This window comes from Chelon labrosus (genome assembly GCF_963514085.1).
Source record: "Chelon labrosus genome assembly, chromosome: 10".
NCBI classification, from domain to species: Eukaryota; Metazoa; Chordata; class Actinopteri; order Mugiliformes; family Mugilidae; genus Chelon; species Chelon labrosus.
Window position 1 is genome coordinate 16,699,049 of NC_140360.1, and position 19,534 is coordinate 16,718,582.

General features: G+C 42.8%; 1 protein-coding gene across 1 annotated transcript in view; it reads left to right on the top strand.

Annotated features, from left to right (window-relative positions):
• Positions 1-19,534, top strand: part of LOC311494918 (membrane-associated guanylate kinase, WW and PDZ domain-containing protein 1-like) — a 93,540-nt gene that overhangs the window by 21,946 nt on the left and 52,060 nt on the right. Inside the window, exon 2 of the mRNA XM_084554194.1 lies at positions 11,329-11,445. Within this exon, the coding sequence (XP_084410320.1) occupies positions 11,329-11,445 (117 nt within the window). The remainder of the gene's footprint in view (positions 1-11,328; positions 11,446-19,534) is intronic.

Genomic DNA, 19,534 nt, shown 5'->3' on the forward strand with positions numbered 1-19,534 from the left:
ATATGAGCTAGGTCCTCTGGCAAACATTGCCAACTTGGCATTTCTGAAATAGTGCTTCCTCTCAGCACAAAATCCTGATAGCAACATCCATTTGGGTTACAAAGTGAAGAAATTCACATGACAGATTAATGTAATGAATCTCCCCTTGGGGCCTCTTGTCTGTTAGCTATCTGATGGGCAGACCCTTTGTTAGAAGGGCAATCTTTTTAAGAGTGGTTCTCTGTATGTGTCAATAACTATTAGGCTGAACACAGTGGAGAGCTCAGATATTTAAATATATAGGTCAGTGGATGTACCACCTCTGAGTCTCCTCTTAAAGTCATCTGGTTTGCAGCACAAGCAAGCCCCTTCAATTACAACCCTCAAGGTACAAATTAGTGGTCATTACACCCGCTGGAAAAGCTTCCCCCGTTTTCCACTCCTTCATTCAAATGCATATAAACCATAATTCAAGCCTAATGTGGTCATTCCTCCTCTCGTGTTTTATTGTGTTTCATCATATTAGCCGGCTGGTGATGACACACATGTCCCTGTGGTGTGATGTGTTCCAGGCTGCAGCCGTCAGAGGGAGGGACGGACGGAGGGGGAGGATGAGGAAGAGGAAGGGAGGGGGCGCATATATCTGTTCTCATTGCCCGTGGTGATCGGCTCCTGTGAAAGAGGGGACTTTAATGACAGAGGGGGCCCTTTGAGTGTGACGACAAGGCGGGCAGTGACATTTAAGAGAGGCAGCCAGTTGTAACTGATGGCGTGCTCGCGTCCCCACCGTAGCTTGATGCTTTCTGCTGGGGAGGATTGGGCTCGCTGGAAGCTTCAGTGTTTTTACATGTGCTGCCCATGGGAGGAAAAAAGATACAATAGACACATTAAAATAGCTGCTTTGCGTGCATTTTTTCTTAGAAACATGGCACAAAGAAGAGTTTTTCCTTCACTTTACAAACGAACCCAGGGGATAATAATAGAGATCCTGCCATCTGGAGTGTGTTGAGTTTGGTGTTCCAGTATTTGACAGGAATATTTGTTCATGTTTAGTCTGTGTTAAAATATTTTGTGGGTGCAGGCAGAATGCTTAAGCTGCGTCTCTGTTTATCTGGGATGGTGCCCATGTCAGTCAAGAGTGGCCCTTCTCTCAACCCTCAAGCTGTTTCTCTTTCTTTTAGTCTATACAATTGCTTTCTCTCCTTCCTGCCTCCCTTTTTCTTCCTCCATCCTTTGGCCGACTCAGCTGCTAACGGAGAGCAGGAGGAGCGGTAGGCCTGGGTTCCTCTGGTTATATTTAGCAGTGAACAGATGCAGCGCACTGGAGCGGAACATACCGCCTCTGCTCGCCTCAGTGTGTGTTCGTGTGTGTCTTCGTCTGTGACTCTTATTTCAAACCGGTTCTCCCATCATGCACCGCTGACTCTGACTCAGCAGCATAGCACCAGAGAACTGGGTCAGAACCATCCATATGTGTCTGCGGCAGTCCATTCAAAACCAGTTAATGGTCGATGACGTGGTGACAGTTTAACTCTACAAAATAACATCAACTAATCTATCAACTACGAGAACTGGGTAATCATTTAAGGAGCTAAAATACAAATATCTAATGTTCTCTGGTTTCAGTTTTTTCTATATTTTTTAACTGTACAAAACAAAAAGTCACTTTGGACGTTAATGGGTATTTTTTTTTATTTTAACATTGAAATTAAGACCCAATACAAACAGTTATGGACTGTTACATCCTTGTTTGTTGTGTTTCTTTTTTGTGTGTCACACGTAGCAACGCATTTATGAGATAAAAATGAGAAATTGGTATCAGAAGACATAAATCTGATCCTCAAAACACTTAAATATACAGGAAAGTATTCAGACCCCCTTAAATATTTCACTCTTTGTTCTCATCAATGTACACACAGCACCCCATTTTGACAGAAATACGCAGAAATGTAGACCCTTTTAGAAAAACTGCATAGAGTTTGCCAAAAACCACATTAAGGACTCCCAGATTATGAGAATAAGATTCTCTGGTCTGAATTTTTTGGCCTTAATTATAAGCAGTGTATGTGAAGAAAACCAGGCACTGCTCATCACCTGCCTAATACAATCCCAACAGTGAAGCATGGTGGTGGCAGCATCATGCTGTGGGGGTGTTTTTCAGCTGCAGGGACAGGACAACTGGTTGTATTTGAAGGAAAGATGAATGCGGAGTACAGAGATATCCTGGACGAAAACCTTGACGTAACTGTCCCAAAATAACTAGTTAGGAGAACTGACTAAAATCAAATAAAAATAAAATACGTAATTGAACCTGCAGTTTATTGCCAGAAAGGCTGTTATAGGCTCTATGATAGCAATAATATAACGCTTTTAAGTATGTGGGTATTGAGTAAACGTTTGTGATTCATGTTAATTGGTCTCATTAGTTAGAAATAAAGTCTCTTTAGAAATATAGAGGAGAAAATGCCTTGCTGTATGTCATGGTGTCGTTTGGTGCTCTATATTCTCCCTGGTTCATACAGAGGCAATCACATGAAAGGAGCACTGGGTGTGGCTGGTTGTGGAGGTAATTATAGGAGGAGATGGCAGAGGACCCGTCCAGAGCTTTATGACGGACCTCTCTGAGATTGTTGTTTTTTCCTCTCCACCCCTGGCTCTCTGATTGCAGGGTTCACGGTTGGCAGCAGTTAGACGGCGGCTGTGAGCGGTGAATGTGCAGAAGATGAATCTGAATCTTTTATATGTGTGTAACAGAGCGACAGAGATGCCGTATGAGCTTAATTGGCAAACAAGCGGCACCCATGTCCAGTGTGGTTATTATCATGTCTTCTGTAGCAGCCGTCATGACCTCTCTCAGGCAGGATAATGGTTGTGTAAAAGCTGGAGATTGCAGCTACTTTACCACAGCAACAGATCCAAGTGAAGCACTTCGCTGAGAGCAGTGTGGACTATTTGATTAGTTCTGACTCTTGCATCCCTCCCGATGTCCACCTCTCTCAGACAGCCTCTTCTTATATTACTGGATAATGCAGAGTTAAACGCTCTCATCTGTAACTGGAGAGTCCAGTGTTGACTGACGGGATGTCCTGAGACCCACAGGAAGCTGCTGAAACAATGGAATTTACTGTTTAAGAACCAGCATTTCCAGTTCCTACTCTGTGGCCATTATTTGGAATCAGCGAGAGGAAATACAATATTATTTGTCCCCTGGCGGAAACGCCACTTCTTTGTCCTCAGCCTGAGCGCGGGGTTATCAGCCTGGGATGGCTGGAGACTGTCACAAAAAACACTTGAAACGTTCAGAAGATGTTTAGTATAAATAAATCTGTAATGGACAGACAGTCAGTGTGTAACTTTGTTTTCAGCTGCTCCCGTTGTGCCACGAAAGACAGAGGGATGCAGACAGAGCGGAGACTTCTTAATCAAAATGTGATAACAGACAGGCTCGTGAAATCCCCGACTGAATGCTGCTTAGGAGACCTTTCTAATTTTGTAGACCACTGCGCTTTGTTCATCCCATCCTGATGTGATCAGCGTTATGATGCTGAGTACGTCCAGATGAATTGTCTGCTACCTGTTTTTCTGCAAGTGTGAAAAGTTCGGTTAGACTAGTTGCTTCTTCTCTTGCCAAGAGTTAGATAAGACTGATAGACTCTCAGGTCTGCAATTTGAAGCTGTTAATTTGTATGCTTAGCTTCTCATGAGGACTGTTATCTCTGCAGTTCACAAGTCAACACGTCGAGTCTTAGCTAACTTGCTGCTGGCCTCATATTCAGCAGACATATAAGAGAGTTAATGTTCTGAAAGTGAATATGCGCGTTGAAAACGACGACATCTAGACCCGATTACCTTATCCCAACACCCTCAGGCTTGGGAGGCCGTCTTGTCTTGCTCCATAATCCTCTCTGTCGTCACTACAGGTGGCGTTTCATTAGCAGCGTGAGTGTGTCTTCCAGTTGTTGTAGGGTTGTCCTTTCTCCTCTGCCAACCTCGGCAACCTGCCTGTCATTTAACACCTGACCTGTGCCAGCGGCAGCTTACACGGGAGAGAGAAACACACAAGGCTGTTCTCAACATGTGTGGATCGGTGATACAGTGACTAGACTCTTGGTATCTTTGCATCATTTGTCTCTCAGGTTACACCAGAAAGTGGAACAAGCTTCTCTTTGGTGGTGATGTGGTGTTTTTGATGTAAAAAAACAAGAATTTCACATATGAGCACATGAAACTCTTGTTGGGAACAATGTTCACCTTATAATGTAATACATATTTTGCTCACAGTAATTGCTCTGCTACCAGTGGCAGGGTATTAACTGCGTAGCCCTCTCCCAGGCAGCAGCTGTAATTTAGGGATTTTATTTTCTGCCGTGGCCAGAACAAACCTACATCTGCATGTGTGGTCCGTATCTTGAAGCCAAACAGTTGGTGTTGGTATATTTTTTAAACCTTTTTACACTAGATTTGTTCCAGCTCGGTTACAGATTGTTTCTGTCTCCTCTCCAACTGGGGTCGACTGCCAGAAACAATCAGCTGCATTACAAACACCTTGGTGATAATGGTGGGAAACAAAATCATATATTTTATATCGTAAAAGTAGCACTACCACGCTTTAAAAATACTCACAAATGCATATTTTAATGTTAAAACTGGTAGTTTGGGAGCTATAATGAATTCCAACAGCATTTTTTCCTGCTGAAACGAAGAGAAGTAAAAGTTTAAAGTTTAATGAAATGGAAGAATGCTTGTAAAGTTGGAGTACCTCAGAATTTTACATAAGACAGCCTTCACTTGTGCGTCTGTAGCTGATATCTGAGGCTCTTTTGAATCTTTAAAATAGCTCCAAGTGCAGCCACGAGGGATTAAGATCCACATGTTTGAAGTCACATTTGTAAGTCTTGCTTTTTTCCCCACCCCTCAACCCTCATGGAATTAAGATCCACCACTAGGGGGCAGCATCCCATAATGACCACACACACGACTCCTCTCAGTCGCTGGTTGGCTCCGGCGTTGCCGCGGCAACGGCTCTGCGTGAAGCAGACCTATTGGTTATGACGCTGGGAGACACAGAGGGCAGTGTTGAGCTGGAGGACAGATGATGAATCCCAATCGGTAGCTGAGCTTCACTCACTCACACACATACAGAGGAAACACACTGTGGCTGTGGACGTTTCCTCAAATGAATGTCTGTATCAGCTGTTTGTTTAACTTCTACATAAGAATGATCACAATCACCCACGCTCACCACCCGCTTTTGGTGTCTCTAGCACGCCGCTTTGAAATAATAACCACCTGGCATGTTTATTTCCACTGACATGATAGACAGGCAGTAGGGATGACTTGTAGTGACGGCAGCTGTTCTGCGGTACTATAGGCTGCAGCTGCTTTGCAAAGTCTTCTGCTGATGTTTCAGGCAGCTGCTGCCATATGTCTTTGCTCTCTTGCTGTCGGCCCTGCATGTATTAATGCATGAGTTTTTGTTTAATCCTCTCCGAATGTCTTCTTATTTTATACAGCGATGAAAAAAAAAGAAAAAAGAAAAGCTCTCGGAATCCCTCCGTATATCTACGTCCACAGAAATATACGTGAGGGCATGTGAATCACTAGCTCCTCAGATGTTTTAGTGCACACGCTGCCACCTCCCATCCTCATTCCCCAAAATGAGACAGGGATGCATAACTAGATTTAAGGTTATGTAATGCTGACTGGAGGCATGGAGGATGTGTATAATCCACTCTTATTTGGGTTAAATCCATCTCTCTCTTTCTCCCGCTCTCAGTCTATCTGTAAGAGGACGGAGAACTCACATCCTCACACATCTCTCTTCTGCCTCATCGGGCTTAAAAAGCACCAATTTCTGTCACACACAGTCTTTTAACAGCCGGCTCCCACAAACACCTTCAGCTCCCGGGAAGCTGTCTCTCAACGCAGTGATGTCTCTAGTGTCTTAGATGTTCCCTGATGAAGTGATTCTTTTTTTAGTGTTATGAGAATGAATCCTCTCCGAGCTCTCAAAGGATCCATCTCATCGTCTAGAGATAGACTGATAGTCAGAGATGTTCACTGACAGAATAATACGGCATTTTTAGAGCTGCGAAACAGCTAATCATTACTGATTAGTGGGAAAGATTCTCCCAAAGAAGTCATGCATACTGTTGACCTTTTGTGCTCACTTTAATAACAATGTTTTGCTCCTCAGACCTCATCAGGAAAGGTTCATGGAGGACTGAACGTCCGGGGACAGAAGCACTGTTAATAAATGACAATTGGTGAAAAGGATTTTTCTGGGACTTTTACACCTGGTTTATGGTTCAGCGTCCCTGCAGCTATGACTTGTGTAATCATTTAGAAATTTAGGACCTTTTACTAAAACATACCCTATTCATTTTCAGTTAACTAGTTTGTATCAACAAAAAATCTCAGTAATGTGGTTCAACATAGGAGGACAGTCAGTTTTCAACGTACTCAGTCCAGATTAAAATTTTCCAGCGACATTCATGGTTCCCCCAGGGAATTCTAAATATTTGTTCTCCTCCTCTCACACATTTAACTCAAAAACCACATGATCTTGAGTTAGATTCATTTTCACGTTTCCCCGGGATAACATTTAATATCTTTGGCGATGCAAAGTCATCTCTCCAAAACTTTATTTCAACAATTATTTTTTTTTTTTGTTAAAGTTGACACTGTTTATGGCCAAATACCAAAGGACAGATGTATTAGCACTAACCCTGCTGCTTTGATTGCTGCCAACTATCAATTGCTAATAATAAATGTGGTGAATGAGGTAAACATTTAGATGTGGTCACTGTTAAAATATCGCTCAAAGCACTGCTAGCTCCATGCACAGTCTTTCTTTACATTGTCTCAACTGTAAATTCAACTGTAGTATTACTTTAGATGTCCTTGTGCAACACGTGTATTTGAACCATTTGAACATAATGATACAATCTTACTGATGCTTGCTCTGCCTATACTTGCAGCTTCTATCATATTCAAAATAAGTGTATATGACCTGTGACAAAATGTTTAAACCAGTAATGCCCGCCTATTTTAGTAAAAACATCATCATCGCCCATTTTATATTTAAGCGAGACACACGGCTATGGGTTAGCATCGTAGGAGAATGTCCAACACATTCTCAGTAACAACGTGCCGCTCTCATTTTACACAATGCAGGGATCTCTGTTCATTACACGTGGTGAATTGACCAATTCTCCATTCTCCGTGTGTATTGTCCAGAAATGAGCGGAACTCTGAAGGCCTGTGGTTGCTGAGCTGAGGTCATATCTCCAGTTTTATCAGCACATCCGGTTGTTGTTGTTAGATTTTAAAACATATTTTTGCTATATGCTGCTGAGAAACAACTTTAAATGGGCCATATAATAACACTTTCGTAAAGCTAGTATACTATATTCTGAAGAGCTTTTTCTAAATGGAAAATATCTCCAACTGTGACAAAGCTGAAATGTACCGAATCACACTTCCAAATGTTTTCATCTGTCTGGGTCTGAGATTAACTTTTATTTTTTTTGTCAGGCAGCAAGATATCTGCATATTTTTTTCTCAAATTTTCCAATGCTACATGCAGAAAGCTACATCTACTGCACCATAACATCTGCTTATTTGTTTTCGCAAAACAGCATTTGGGATTACAAATCCAGAGAGAGACTAAGTAAACAGCAACTCGACACACACTCACACGCACACACATGCGGCCCAGTGGTGTGATTGTACACTCTGATCCACACGGCTTTAATCCTCATAAATATTGAATATTTGATGACTTCCTCATTGATGGAGCATGACACCTGGGCGGCCCGCCCTCTGCTAGCTGTACGTACCCGTGGGAGGGGGTTGTTCCTGACAGCGGTCTTTATCTCGGGGAAAGCATCTGAGCCAGCAAAACTGACAAGGCAGTGAACACAAGCGCTAATGTATGTGTCACATATTTTATTTTTGAAGAGATGGTGTTTATATAAATCAAAATGGAGCTGCAGACGATGCGCCAATAGGAAGAATGCCTGTATGTGTTAAATGAGTGTGTGTTTGCGTGTGCGTGTGTGTGCGTGTGCGTGCGTGCTGTTGTATCTTGTTTTTTTCTTTTACAATCTGACTTCTGCTTGCCTAGCAGGGACCGTAATGATAGTCGTCAGCACTGGCTGGTTGCTAGGTAACAATTACCTGACTGTGCTTTGCTTGCACTGAATTACACAGTGGGCTATATGTGTGTGTGTATGTGTAGAGGAACGGAAAAATACAGCAGAAGTAGAATACCAACCAATGTCTCCACTATAAAAAAAAGAAAGTACTAGAATCTAAATCAAGGCTATAATAATATGAGCTTAGCAGTGTGAGCTGAATGTCACCTTAAATATTCGTCTTAAATATGGTTGTTTTGTGCAGTGTGCTTTGAATCTGTCCTACAATTTACTGTAATCTCAATTATTGCAATCCCTTAATTATGACAAATGCATTAGTGCCCTGACTCATTAAGACATCTTTTTCTTGCCTGTGCTGCCAGACTTAGTGCTTCACGTTTTCATTGTTGCTTCAGCGTTTATAGTCCTGTCCGTGGAGGGAGGAGGTGGACGTGACGGATGATAATGTCACCACGGGGCCACACCTCAGGGCAGATCATTGATGCCCCTCCGCTTTAAGTGGAGGTTTCCCTTTCTCTGCTGCTGAACTGATGCTTCTGATCTATTTGTCCTTTTCTATTTTTTTCCAGTCTACTCATTATCAGTTCCTCTTAGGCTGCAAGCACTCCCGCCTCCTTCCCGGCTCACGTTAGCCACACTCAATTCTTATTCGAATATGCCTGTTTACACACCACTTGGATTTCATTATGGGGCGTGTTTCAGCCAATACAGAGAAAAAAAATACCTCTCTGTGCTATTGGACAGTCCTACAGCCAGAGCCATTTTGTCGTAAACAAATTCAACTCAGATGACTTGTGTAACTACAGTTAGTTTTCTCTCCATCGCCGCGTTAAGTGATGGACACTCATACGATTTGATTGGCCTGGCAGATCTTAGATGGGGCATAATCCGTTCCCAACAGAGCGACCCCAGACCAGCTTTCCTTTTGTGGGCCAGGGAAAGTTGGGCTAGCTTCCAGACATCAGCTGGTGTTGTGGAATTTTAAAACCTAAAAGACAACTCTAACTGTAGAGGAATAGTTTGACGTATTTCAGGAACTATAATATTGTATTATACTAGCTTTCTTGCTGGGACTTAGGCCAGTAATCAGAACAAGTGGAAAATATGTGCAATAAAGGTGAAACCAGCCTCAGTTAGCTTAGCATAGCCTTAAAACTGTGAAGCGGGCTCTGCACCATTTACAAACAAGACCTGATGTACTAATGAGTTTTCAAGGCACTGATATATTTTGTCACTATATATTTCGAGTTGTTTCTAAAACTCTTTTGCCCTGTTTCTAGTCTTTATTCTAAGATAAACTAATCATCTGTAGTAGCAGTGACACGTAAGCCTTGCCAAATAAATGAAAAGTATTCATAAAGAGAATGAGAAATATTAAAAATGAAAGATTCAAGTTTCCAAATTCCTTATACTGAACATTATCCTGATGACATTTAGCTAATCAAATTAGCCCCACCCATGATATAAAACCACACTTGACTGTGAGCTTATGAGTCATCGTAACGTAGAAAGTCATGCTTTGCAACAACGAAATCTACATTCTTGACCTGAACACATGCTGAGAACAGACAGTTCATGCGCTCCATACTGCGTGCTGCAGATATGTATAGCCTGTATAAAAACAGGTTGCGACTTGGCACCATCAACAGCATTTAATAGTTCTCCACAGAGTGTTGTAAGGTGGGATATTAATGGACTTGAAGATGTTCATTTCCTGTTTCAAACTAAACCTAAACGTTTCTTGTAGCAACAATTGTTTAATTACCATAACCACTATATAACCACTATTTTGTTATTGTCACCATGACAGCCACGACTCTATTTTACCTCAGACCTTGATCTTTCCCTTCGTCAACGTTAACCAGACAGAGGTGAAAAATATCTTTGCTATGTTTCCTGTCACTGGTAAGTATGTTGATTCAAGAAATGAACAACCCATGTGGACCTCTTAGTGATATAATGGGTCAGTTGAATCCCAGTTTTCAAAAAAAGAATTTACATCTCCAAAGAACGTAGTTAAGGTCTGGTTTATTCGTTCCTCCTTAATCTTGTTGATATAAAAAAAGCTTCTGCTGGAAGTGTGCGCACATATTCTGTTTCATACGGTAATAGATCACTTTGAGTTGGTATAACATGCTCTAACTGGAACTTCACTGACTTGAAACCATGTTTAAAAAAGTCCCGATCCCCAAGTGAACCCAATACCCAGTTAGCACACTGACTCTGCCATCCAACCCAAAGCTCAGAGCAAGGAGAGTCTCCTCCGGTGCGATCTGAGGCCGACAGGAGGCCGTGCTACCTCCCCCAAGAAATGCTTGCCAGCTCTCTCAGACATGGATGATATATTTGGAGATCATTAAATGGTCCTAAATGAGACCCTGGCGTGAGAGAGAGCTCTGACCATCTGGCCCCATTGTGAGCACCGGGACTGTGTTCAAACTCAGCCAGCAGCATCAGCACGCCTGATTGGACGGATGCCTGAGAATTCCAGCCAATCAGAGATGCTTTTAATCAATTACCCAGACCTGTCTCTGCCTATCCCATTTAATGAACCATATTGTTATATATTGTGTGTATTCTTTAAAACTGGCCCATTACAATCTAATTAAATTGAATGGGTAGTATGTGTAACCCTTTCTCTTTCACGACTTTCTGTGTGATGGATTGTCTTGAAATTTTGTGCATTCATGGGAGGAATCTAAATGACTTTAGTAACTTTTCTGCACCACTGTGAGGTTTACTTTTTGCTGTACATATTCATCCTATGACATGGCTTCTTATAAATGCTTTCATCAAATTAAAACTTCATGTTTCAGACTATAAGGTAAACATTTGCATCTTTTAAATATCCTGCTAGGTAACGGTTATATACATTTTCATTGGGAGCAAATCAGCAAGCCGGCATTAGCATGTAGCAACAGAGCACAAAGTATAGCTTCATGGAGCCGCGAGCATGTTACAGACCCTTGCTTTTATGTTTAAGATTAACATAAAAAGAGATATCTACTGTTCAATGAAGTTTAAAGAGCGATTTCTTGTGCTCTGTCATATATATTGTATTCTAACAGTGGAAATTTTGTGGCCTTTCGTGGGCTGAAAAAACACAAAACAGGATGGCCAGGATGACCAATTTATTTATGTTCGGGACTGTTTACTTGAGCTGTTTCTTTTTTGTGTCTGCGTTTCCCAGGTCACAAGCTCAACAAGGACCTGAAGCACTACTTGAGCTTGAGGTTTCAGAAGTCGTCCCCTGACCACGAGCTGCAGAAGACCATCCGAGCCAATCTGTATCGTCACGCTGTGCCTTGTGAGTAAAAGCATTAGTATTCATGATACTGTGATGGTGGATGCTGAAACCAGGACATCTGGCTGAAGAATGGTGTCTTTAACCACTCTTTAACATCATTTCCTCATCTTCACCCAAATGACCCACTTTCTTTTGGCTTCTCCCTCAGCTGTTTCATCTCCTTTTTATCTTATCCCTCCCTTTCACTCAGCCATAAATTATCCTGTTACACTTTATTTCGCTTTCATCTTTCAAAATCCTTACTGAAAAATCTGCTTCAAAATGCTGCTTCTCAAAATGAGAAACATACATTTTCTAAACACCCTCGCTGTAGATTTTTGTTATTACTGCCCATTAAAGCCACTCGTGTGTTGACTGCTGTGCCAGGACACCATCTTTGCAGCTGTTTCACATAGCTGTGAAATATACAAAAACTGTGGCCCAAGTCAAACACCCAGCACCGTGCCAGACTCCACAGCTGGGCTCGGTTACGTCACAAACAGTTGGATCTGCGGGTGGTTGACACAGTCCATCTCTGCTCAGTTCATTTTCCTACTGTACTTGTGTTTCTAAAGCATTTTGATTGAACTGCGATGACCACAAGACTCGAGGCTTTAAGCGATTCAGCGAGCCTGTACCGTTGATCTATTGGGGATGTGACGAGCATGTGTGTGTGTTAATGTGTTTTTGCCCCATGAGACACTGATTTCATTACCAAACATATGCACAGGCATGATTTAACCAGCCAAAAAGAGGGATCGTCAATCCTATCAATCACCATTTGCTCTTGTTTCATTGGAATGGGGATTTGTGTGTTGGTTTGCATGTGTTTGCATGTCAGTGCTCCCTAATAAATTGTGGCCTCTCTGCTAATGTATTTTTCCCCTCTCTCTTTCTCTCTAGTCCTTTGCTTTTTCACTCTCTGCCTCTCAATCTCTTGCGCTCAGCCATGTGACTGGTAAATCCTCCTCTCTGAGCCTCCCCCGGTGCCCCGCCTGGGATTATGATGTTCTGATATATTGAAAATAGATTCCTGCCTGATTATGTGATGAACATGTTGGGCTCTTGCAAAGGTCACAATACATCAGAGAGGCCCCTGCGTGCAGAGGACAGGTTGGACACAAATAAAACACGGAGAAAAAGAAAATGCTAAATATGTTTTAAAGTGATTGCATTGTGAAGCAGTCTGTGGGGCATCAGATGATTCAAGGGAGTGAAAGTGTTTTATAGACAGAATATACTGTATATATTTTTGTTAGTCTTTTCTCTGTGAACAACTGGATACATTTACCTCCATCACTCTTCAAATATTTTAAATGTAATACTGTATGTCCTCACCTCAACTGGTATGAGTACACGGCTGTATGCTTTAACCTCTTCAGGTTTTAAAAATCTCTAAAATAAGTTACATTCTGGACACTGTCGCCTCACCATGCCTCTTAAAAGTCCCTGACACATAACTATATTCAGGTCATAACCTGTGATGATGGCTCACAAGTACACATTAGTTAATTTTTAGGGAAGGCAAAAAGGTCGGAGCCACACAACAGATGCTGCTTGAGACATTACTGTCAATAGGTCATCAAGTTGTCTTCAACAATAACAAGATGAGTCCCGAGCCGTTGCACATCTGTTTCTGCCTTTAAGTTTAGAGAGTACAGTAGTGCTTGTGTTAAGAGGTGGAAGTGTTTTCATAGGTGACTGGTAAAAGCCACTGGAGGGGAAATGTGAGAGCTTCAGTATGATTGAATTGAACAAGGCCATCAGCAGCAGCATTAAATTAAAGTTTTAGCCTTTCAGTAAGTGAAGAGTGAGATGTAGGAGGAACAATGTGCAGCTCAGGGGTCAGTTCTTTCAGACTTTTACTATAGTGCTTTGTGCTCTTTCTTTAAAGGAGTCTAACCGTGCATTGAAAGAGCTGTAATAAATGTGTGTGACTGATTAGACGGATTCATATATGAGGAAGTTTGAAAAAAAAAAAAAAACACCAAATGTGCAGAACAGACTTTTATATTGCTACATTATCTCTTGGTCATTCTCATGTTCTGCAGCTGTTCCTCTGTTGACAAGAGACTGCACAGCAATAAATGTAAATTTCAGCATGCTAACATCCTCATAGTGACAATGCTAACATGTTAATGTTTAGCTGGTGTGAAGTTGCCTTCAACTTCAACTCACGAGCTTTTGGTTACAACATGAGAAGTCTTGTACACTAAATGTTTGGCTTTTAAGCTAACAGTACAGCAAGCTAACAGTTTAGCAAGTTAACGGCCAGATAACTCAATGCAGGAAATGGAAAGGCATAGTGAAATGATCAGGCTGTTGGGGATATCAGTATTTATCTTTAAAATTACAAAAAAGACTCAACTAAATTACAATTATGACAAGAGGGGCCTGTACGTAAGCTGTTTTCTCATAAACACAGTTAACACAGCTACAAGGTAGCAGCCAAACTTATGTTGGCAAATAAGCTCTAAAAACAGGTTTCATCTGAGGCAGGTGCAAATTTTTTATACAACTTGGTCAACCAAGGTGAACAAATGCAGTTGACTTCATAATGACACTACGACATGTCTGGAGGTTGCACTGAAATGCATCCCTGGGGGGATATAAATGTCTGTATAAAGTTTTCATAGCCATCCAGCCAGTAGTTTGTGAGATCCTTCAGTCTGGATCAAAGTGATTAATGACAAATAAATGTTATTTAGTGTGAAACAGCTGCAGTAGATGCTTGTAAGGACAGAAAGAATCAGTAAAGGTAAAAGTTTGAATTTTGAAGTATTTGTACACATGAGCAATTTGATATCATGCTACTTTATTATGCTGCTTTACACTTCTACTGAATGTATTACTCCACTACTTTACTCATAGAAAAGTAACTGTTCTAATACTACAATATATTATATATTGTAATATATTACAATATATTTTATAGGCTGCTGTAAAATGGTGAGTGCTCAACACTTGTAATCTAGTAAATTTTAGTACATTTTCCATCGCTGGTGTTGCAAACGCATATAGACATCCAGTACAGTGTTTCTTCAAAGCGATTATAATAGTAACGGTGCGTGAAGAATAAGCAGTCTAGGGCGCAGAACATCTGAACTCGTGCCCATGTATTTTCACACCTGAGTAAGCCACTGCTGAATCTCTGCACTAATGGTTTTAGAGACGCACACAAATAAAAACACTCTGTCAATGTTATATATTGCATAAAGTTTGGAACACGAAGCAATGCAGTGGGTTTCTCACAGTCACTCGAACACGTTAATGCACGAGCAGTGTCCCTGATTATTCATTAATTGGAAAGATTTCACACGCTCCTGGCTCTATCGCAAAGTTAGAGGCCTCTAAATAAAGCATTGCCGTGTGGCTGAAGAATGGTTTTGTCTGTGCTAGAGATAAATCATTTAAGGACACTGTTGGCTCTATATTTTCCCATGTAGGTAGTCAATGTTTCACTCCACCGCTCAATACTTTCTGACTTCCCTGATTGTGCCAAGGCTAGATCTCACAGATTCCAACTATGTAAATGTTTGGTTCACATTTTTCCTAAAGCAAGTGTAGGCTCTATATTTTTTTAAGCAGAGCATTACTCAAACAGGAGGAAGTATTTTTAAGAGGTGCATTGGGTGCGTAAGTGAGTGTTTACAGCAGCAGGGCAGCATATGTAGGATTGACTTAAAATAAACTACAGCGCCCACATTCCTGGTGATAAGGGAACATGTCATCTGGCCCTCTCTAGGATCAAATCTTAGTTAATCCTTGTGAGACTTAATATTCATTTTTAAGTAAAGTTTTTTTATTTATTTATTTATTTTGAGGTTCTAAATGATTTTTTTTTTTTTATCTGGTAATGACTAAGAAGAGCCAAAGTGGGTCACACTACAATGCTGGTCAGTCTGTCACTGAAATGTTTGTACTGTTTCCCCCTCCTTTCTCTCTTTCCCTCTTCCTGTCCCTCCCTCTCTCCCTTTCTTGTTGACCTACAATCGCTGCCACCTCGTTTTTATTGTCTCCCTCCCTCACACACACACACACACACACATGCAAATATTGTCTTAGCATGACAAGGCAGAATGACAAAAGCAGTCAAATAAAAGCCACACTTCTCAACCCTGTGTTTCCTTTGTCTCTGTGCCTATCGTGTCTCCTCCCCCTCTCCTGACTACATGTGCTGCTCACTCTCCCCATGCTTGACTCGAACAGGTGCCTTTCCCTCCACCACTGACCGAGGTGTTTTTTTTCCCTCCTCCTTTGGGCATGTGTGAATGTGTGTTTATAGGAAAAGCACCCCCCGACACACACGCACTCCCCAAATCATCCCACCCTCCTCTACTTCATAGCCCCGCCGCTACAGATGGCCATTGTTATCTTGTGCAGCAAATGTCACAATTGATAGAGAAGTCGCTCTCTCGTGGGATTCATTTCCCTCTCACGTCTACAGCTGCTGCTTGCGGATGAGGGTTATCTCGGCGTTATCCCAGCGTTTGAGCCACGGAGCGAACCAATCCTCCCTCCCCCACCTGATCTCTCCCTCCCTCTCCCTCTCCCTCTCCCCCTGTCGTTCTCCTCTCTTCACTTCAAATCCTCCAGTGAGTGTCAGCGTCCCTGTGGCTCGGCGGTGGCTGCTGCCTTCCTCCGTTGCTCTCTGTCACACTCTAGCTGCTCCCACTGTCTCCCTGCCTCTGCTGCTCTCACCCTCCATCTCCTCCTCTCTCTCTCGTTCTCTCTCTCTCTCTTTCTCCCTCCCCTCCTCACTGTCTTTCACTCCCTCGCTTCCTTGTTTTCCACTCCACTGCCGATCTCGGGGAAATCATTGTGGGAGACAAATTTCTCTGTTTGCCGTTCACACAAAGAAAAGGATTACGGGTTGATTTGCTGGCTCCGGGCTCGCTCCGCATCCAGGCAAGTGGCAGCTCCTTATTCTCTCCTTCTTCTTTTTTTTCCGCTCTCACCATCATTCACCATCCAAAGCCTGTGATGTATGCATGGCAGAGAGTGTGTGTGTGGTTGATGCTGTGTATATAGGCTAAGGGAATCAGGGAAGGTGGGGGTAGGGGTGGGAATTATGGGAGGGGAAGAGGGGGGCAGGCACACTCTGAGCAGGCACGTCCAACCCAGAGGGACAGATGGCCAGTAGCCTTGGTGCTTTTTCCTCTTTGGTTTTCTGATTCACCCTGCAGGCTTTGTATAAGGCCCACTAATACACAGACCTTCTTTTCAAGAAGCAAGAGATGGCTGCTACCCTTAGCTAGAATGGGGAGGGGGGTATCTGTGAGTGAAGAACGGATAACGTGTAGAGGAGAGGAGAGGAGAGGAGAGGAGCGGAGGGGATGGGGAGTGGGGGGAGGTGGGGGGAGGTGGGGGGGGGGCTTGTTGTAGAGGCAGAGCAGGTTTTTAAGAGGCGGTTAGTATAGGAGAGAAGAGGAGAAGATATGAGGAGCTGAAAGGGAACAGAGTGGGGGGGTCATCAGCCTTGAATGCGTGGAGGTCAGGTCCAGATGCTGCCCAAACAAAAGGGCTTCTCTCGGGGAACGGCAGGGGGAAGCGTGGCACTCGCCATTGTGTGTGTCGCTGCATTGCAGGGTGCTGCTGGGGAGCCTCATGCTAATGATGGCCATTCATTCTAGTAACGGATGAGTGGGCCCCAGCTTCTGTTTGCCTGCTTCTCACATACGCACGGTTCCTATTTTGTTCATGTGACCAAGTATCTGCTGCATTAACACACACGCGATTGTCTGTGGACGCGACGAGGGAGACCGAAAAACGGCTTCCAAGTTCTTCGAAGAAGCTGGGCAAATATGTGTTTTTGCATAGTAATGATGTAAAAAGACAGGTGCAGGCTGTGTGTGTGTGTGTGTGTGTGTGTTTACAAGGACTATGTGTGCATACATGTGTTCGGTGTGTTCGCTGCCATATTTAGCACATTTCACAGATATGATGACAAGCATTATTTGGTGAAATAGAAATAAAAACACATGCCATTTACATGCCGAAATAAATGCAAATCCTCCTTCTTGTTTGTCAGTGTGATTGGCAAGTGGGTGAATAGCGGCATTGGAGGCTGTGGTCTCTGGTGTTGTTTTGTTATTGGCAACCTCCTGCTATCTTAAGGTACATTATATTGAAGAGACTCCTGGAGTTCAGACCAAACTGTACTCTGAGCCTGGTCTTAGATCAACTCACTCAATCTACTGTCCTCAGGATTATAAAGAGCAGCTCACGGTAATGTTATGGTTATAGTTAGCCCCCCTACATCTCATTACCATGCTTATGGAAGACAATCAGTCTGTGATTTTGCTAATACTCATGTAAGGATGTGAAGATTGTTGACAGGATCACCCAAGTCACTGAGGTCAACTTGAAGTGACCAGTCACTGATTAATGAGCCGCTACGAATGTTCTCCCACAACTGTAGAAACCCTTAATTATCTCTGTATTCCTGGGGAGAAACTGCAGTCTCTGCATGCTCAGACCAGGCTGATACTTGGAACGAAAAGAGAGGATTGTTGTTTAAAGCAGGCGAGAAGTCTCTTCACTGTGCTGGGAATATTTTTTTAGAAGGTTTATGTTAAGTCAAGGCTGCGTATAAGGTGAAGGAAATGAACTGTGCTAATTCACTGACTGAACAAAGATTGCCTGTTGTGATCATGAAGGCTCATTTGTGTGTGAGAGTCTTGTGATTATTTGGATGTGGTGGTCAGCTAGCCCACATCCTAGCTATCCCCGAGGCCTCCAAGCAGTAAGTGTGATGATGGTACATGGATCTAAAATTGGACATGGTTTCACTTACTTCACAGAGCTTTGTATGTAGCTGCATTATCTCTACTCCTATGGTAAAGGCATTGAACTGAGTCACATCATTTGCTGATACAAACCTGGGAATTTCTTTCAGGGCTGCAGGTTTTACATTATATCTTAAGAAGTCAGAGAAAGTCCTCTTTCAGAATTTGCTTGTCGGTACATTTGAGTTGGCTATTTTGCAAGCAGTATGTTACATACCACGTTGCTGCTATTTCCTCTGCGTAGGTAACCCATGTGAAGGAATATTAAGCTAAAGCTAGGGTTGAACCCTGAAAACAGAGGAAAAACTTTAACTAATTAACATGGCATATCAGTTTTGCCCTGTTAAAGTCAACTGTTGATTTTTGTACGTATTAAACAAATGAGATAATAACGTTGCTTTTAGGCTATATGGTTTAGAAAGAGCCCCCCCTGCTTCCAGCCATTATGCTAAACTAGCTAAACCGCTGGCTGTGTCTTCATATTTAGCGTACATACGCAGGAGTGCTTTTGATCTCAACACTCTTAAACACTTGCCGATTCAGAAATCTTTTGTAACAAAACCTCATAATTTCAGGTGTGGTATAATGAGGGCATGTGGCACAGAGTGGACCATGTGAATCCAAACGGAAAGCTGCAGTCTTCCTCCCTGAGGGCAGCTCCTGGGTTTTGTGGTCAGGTTGCCTGGGCAGCTGTCCATGTCCATGCAGGTACAGGCCTGTGCTGCCAGGTACAAGCTTTCCTTTAGTCAGCCACTGGGCCCTTAATCTCCCTAGTCTGGCCAAGGGATAGTAAACAAATCCAACCAACAAACAATTGCGCCTTTACCCTTTGAGAACAATTAACTTATTCTTGTCACCAGGTGCATCTTCAACTTCTGTATATATATACTACTGTATGTCCCTCCCATCTTCCTGCCCTCTACACCCTTCTTTAACCCAGCGTTCACCCCGAGAGAGGTTTTCTCAGTCAAGAGACCTGCACGAAGCTGTTTATCACGAGGGACCATGTGTTAGGTAATGTCAAGAGTCTATATTTATGACTAAGATAGCAGGGGAATGGAAGAAGAGAAAGACAGAGGAGAGGAAAAGAAAGGGAGAAAGGGAGAGGGAGGGAGTAAGTGGGCGGGAGTATGCGGGGGGCTGCAGCCATTGGCCTCAGACAGGAACTGGAGTGTGAATAGCTCACATTGGCTTAGCCTCTAAGCTGGGCTGGACCTCTAATTTGCTCTGCTTGTGGAGCTTTGAAGAAAAACGGCAGCTGCCTACTAGCTGCCTGCCTGAATGAGCTTGCAAGCTGGGAGCTAGCAGTCGCTCGCGGACAG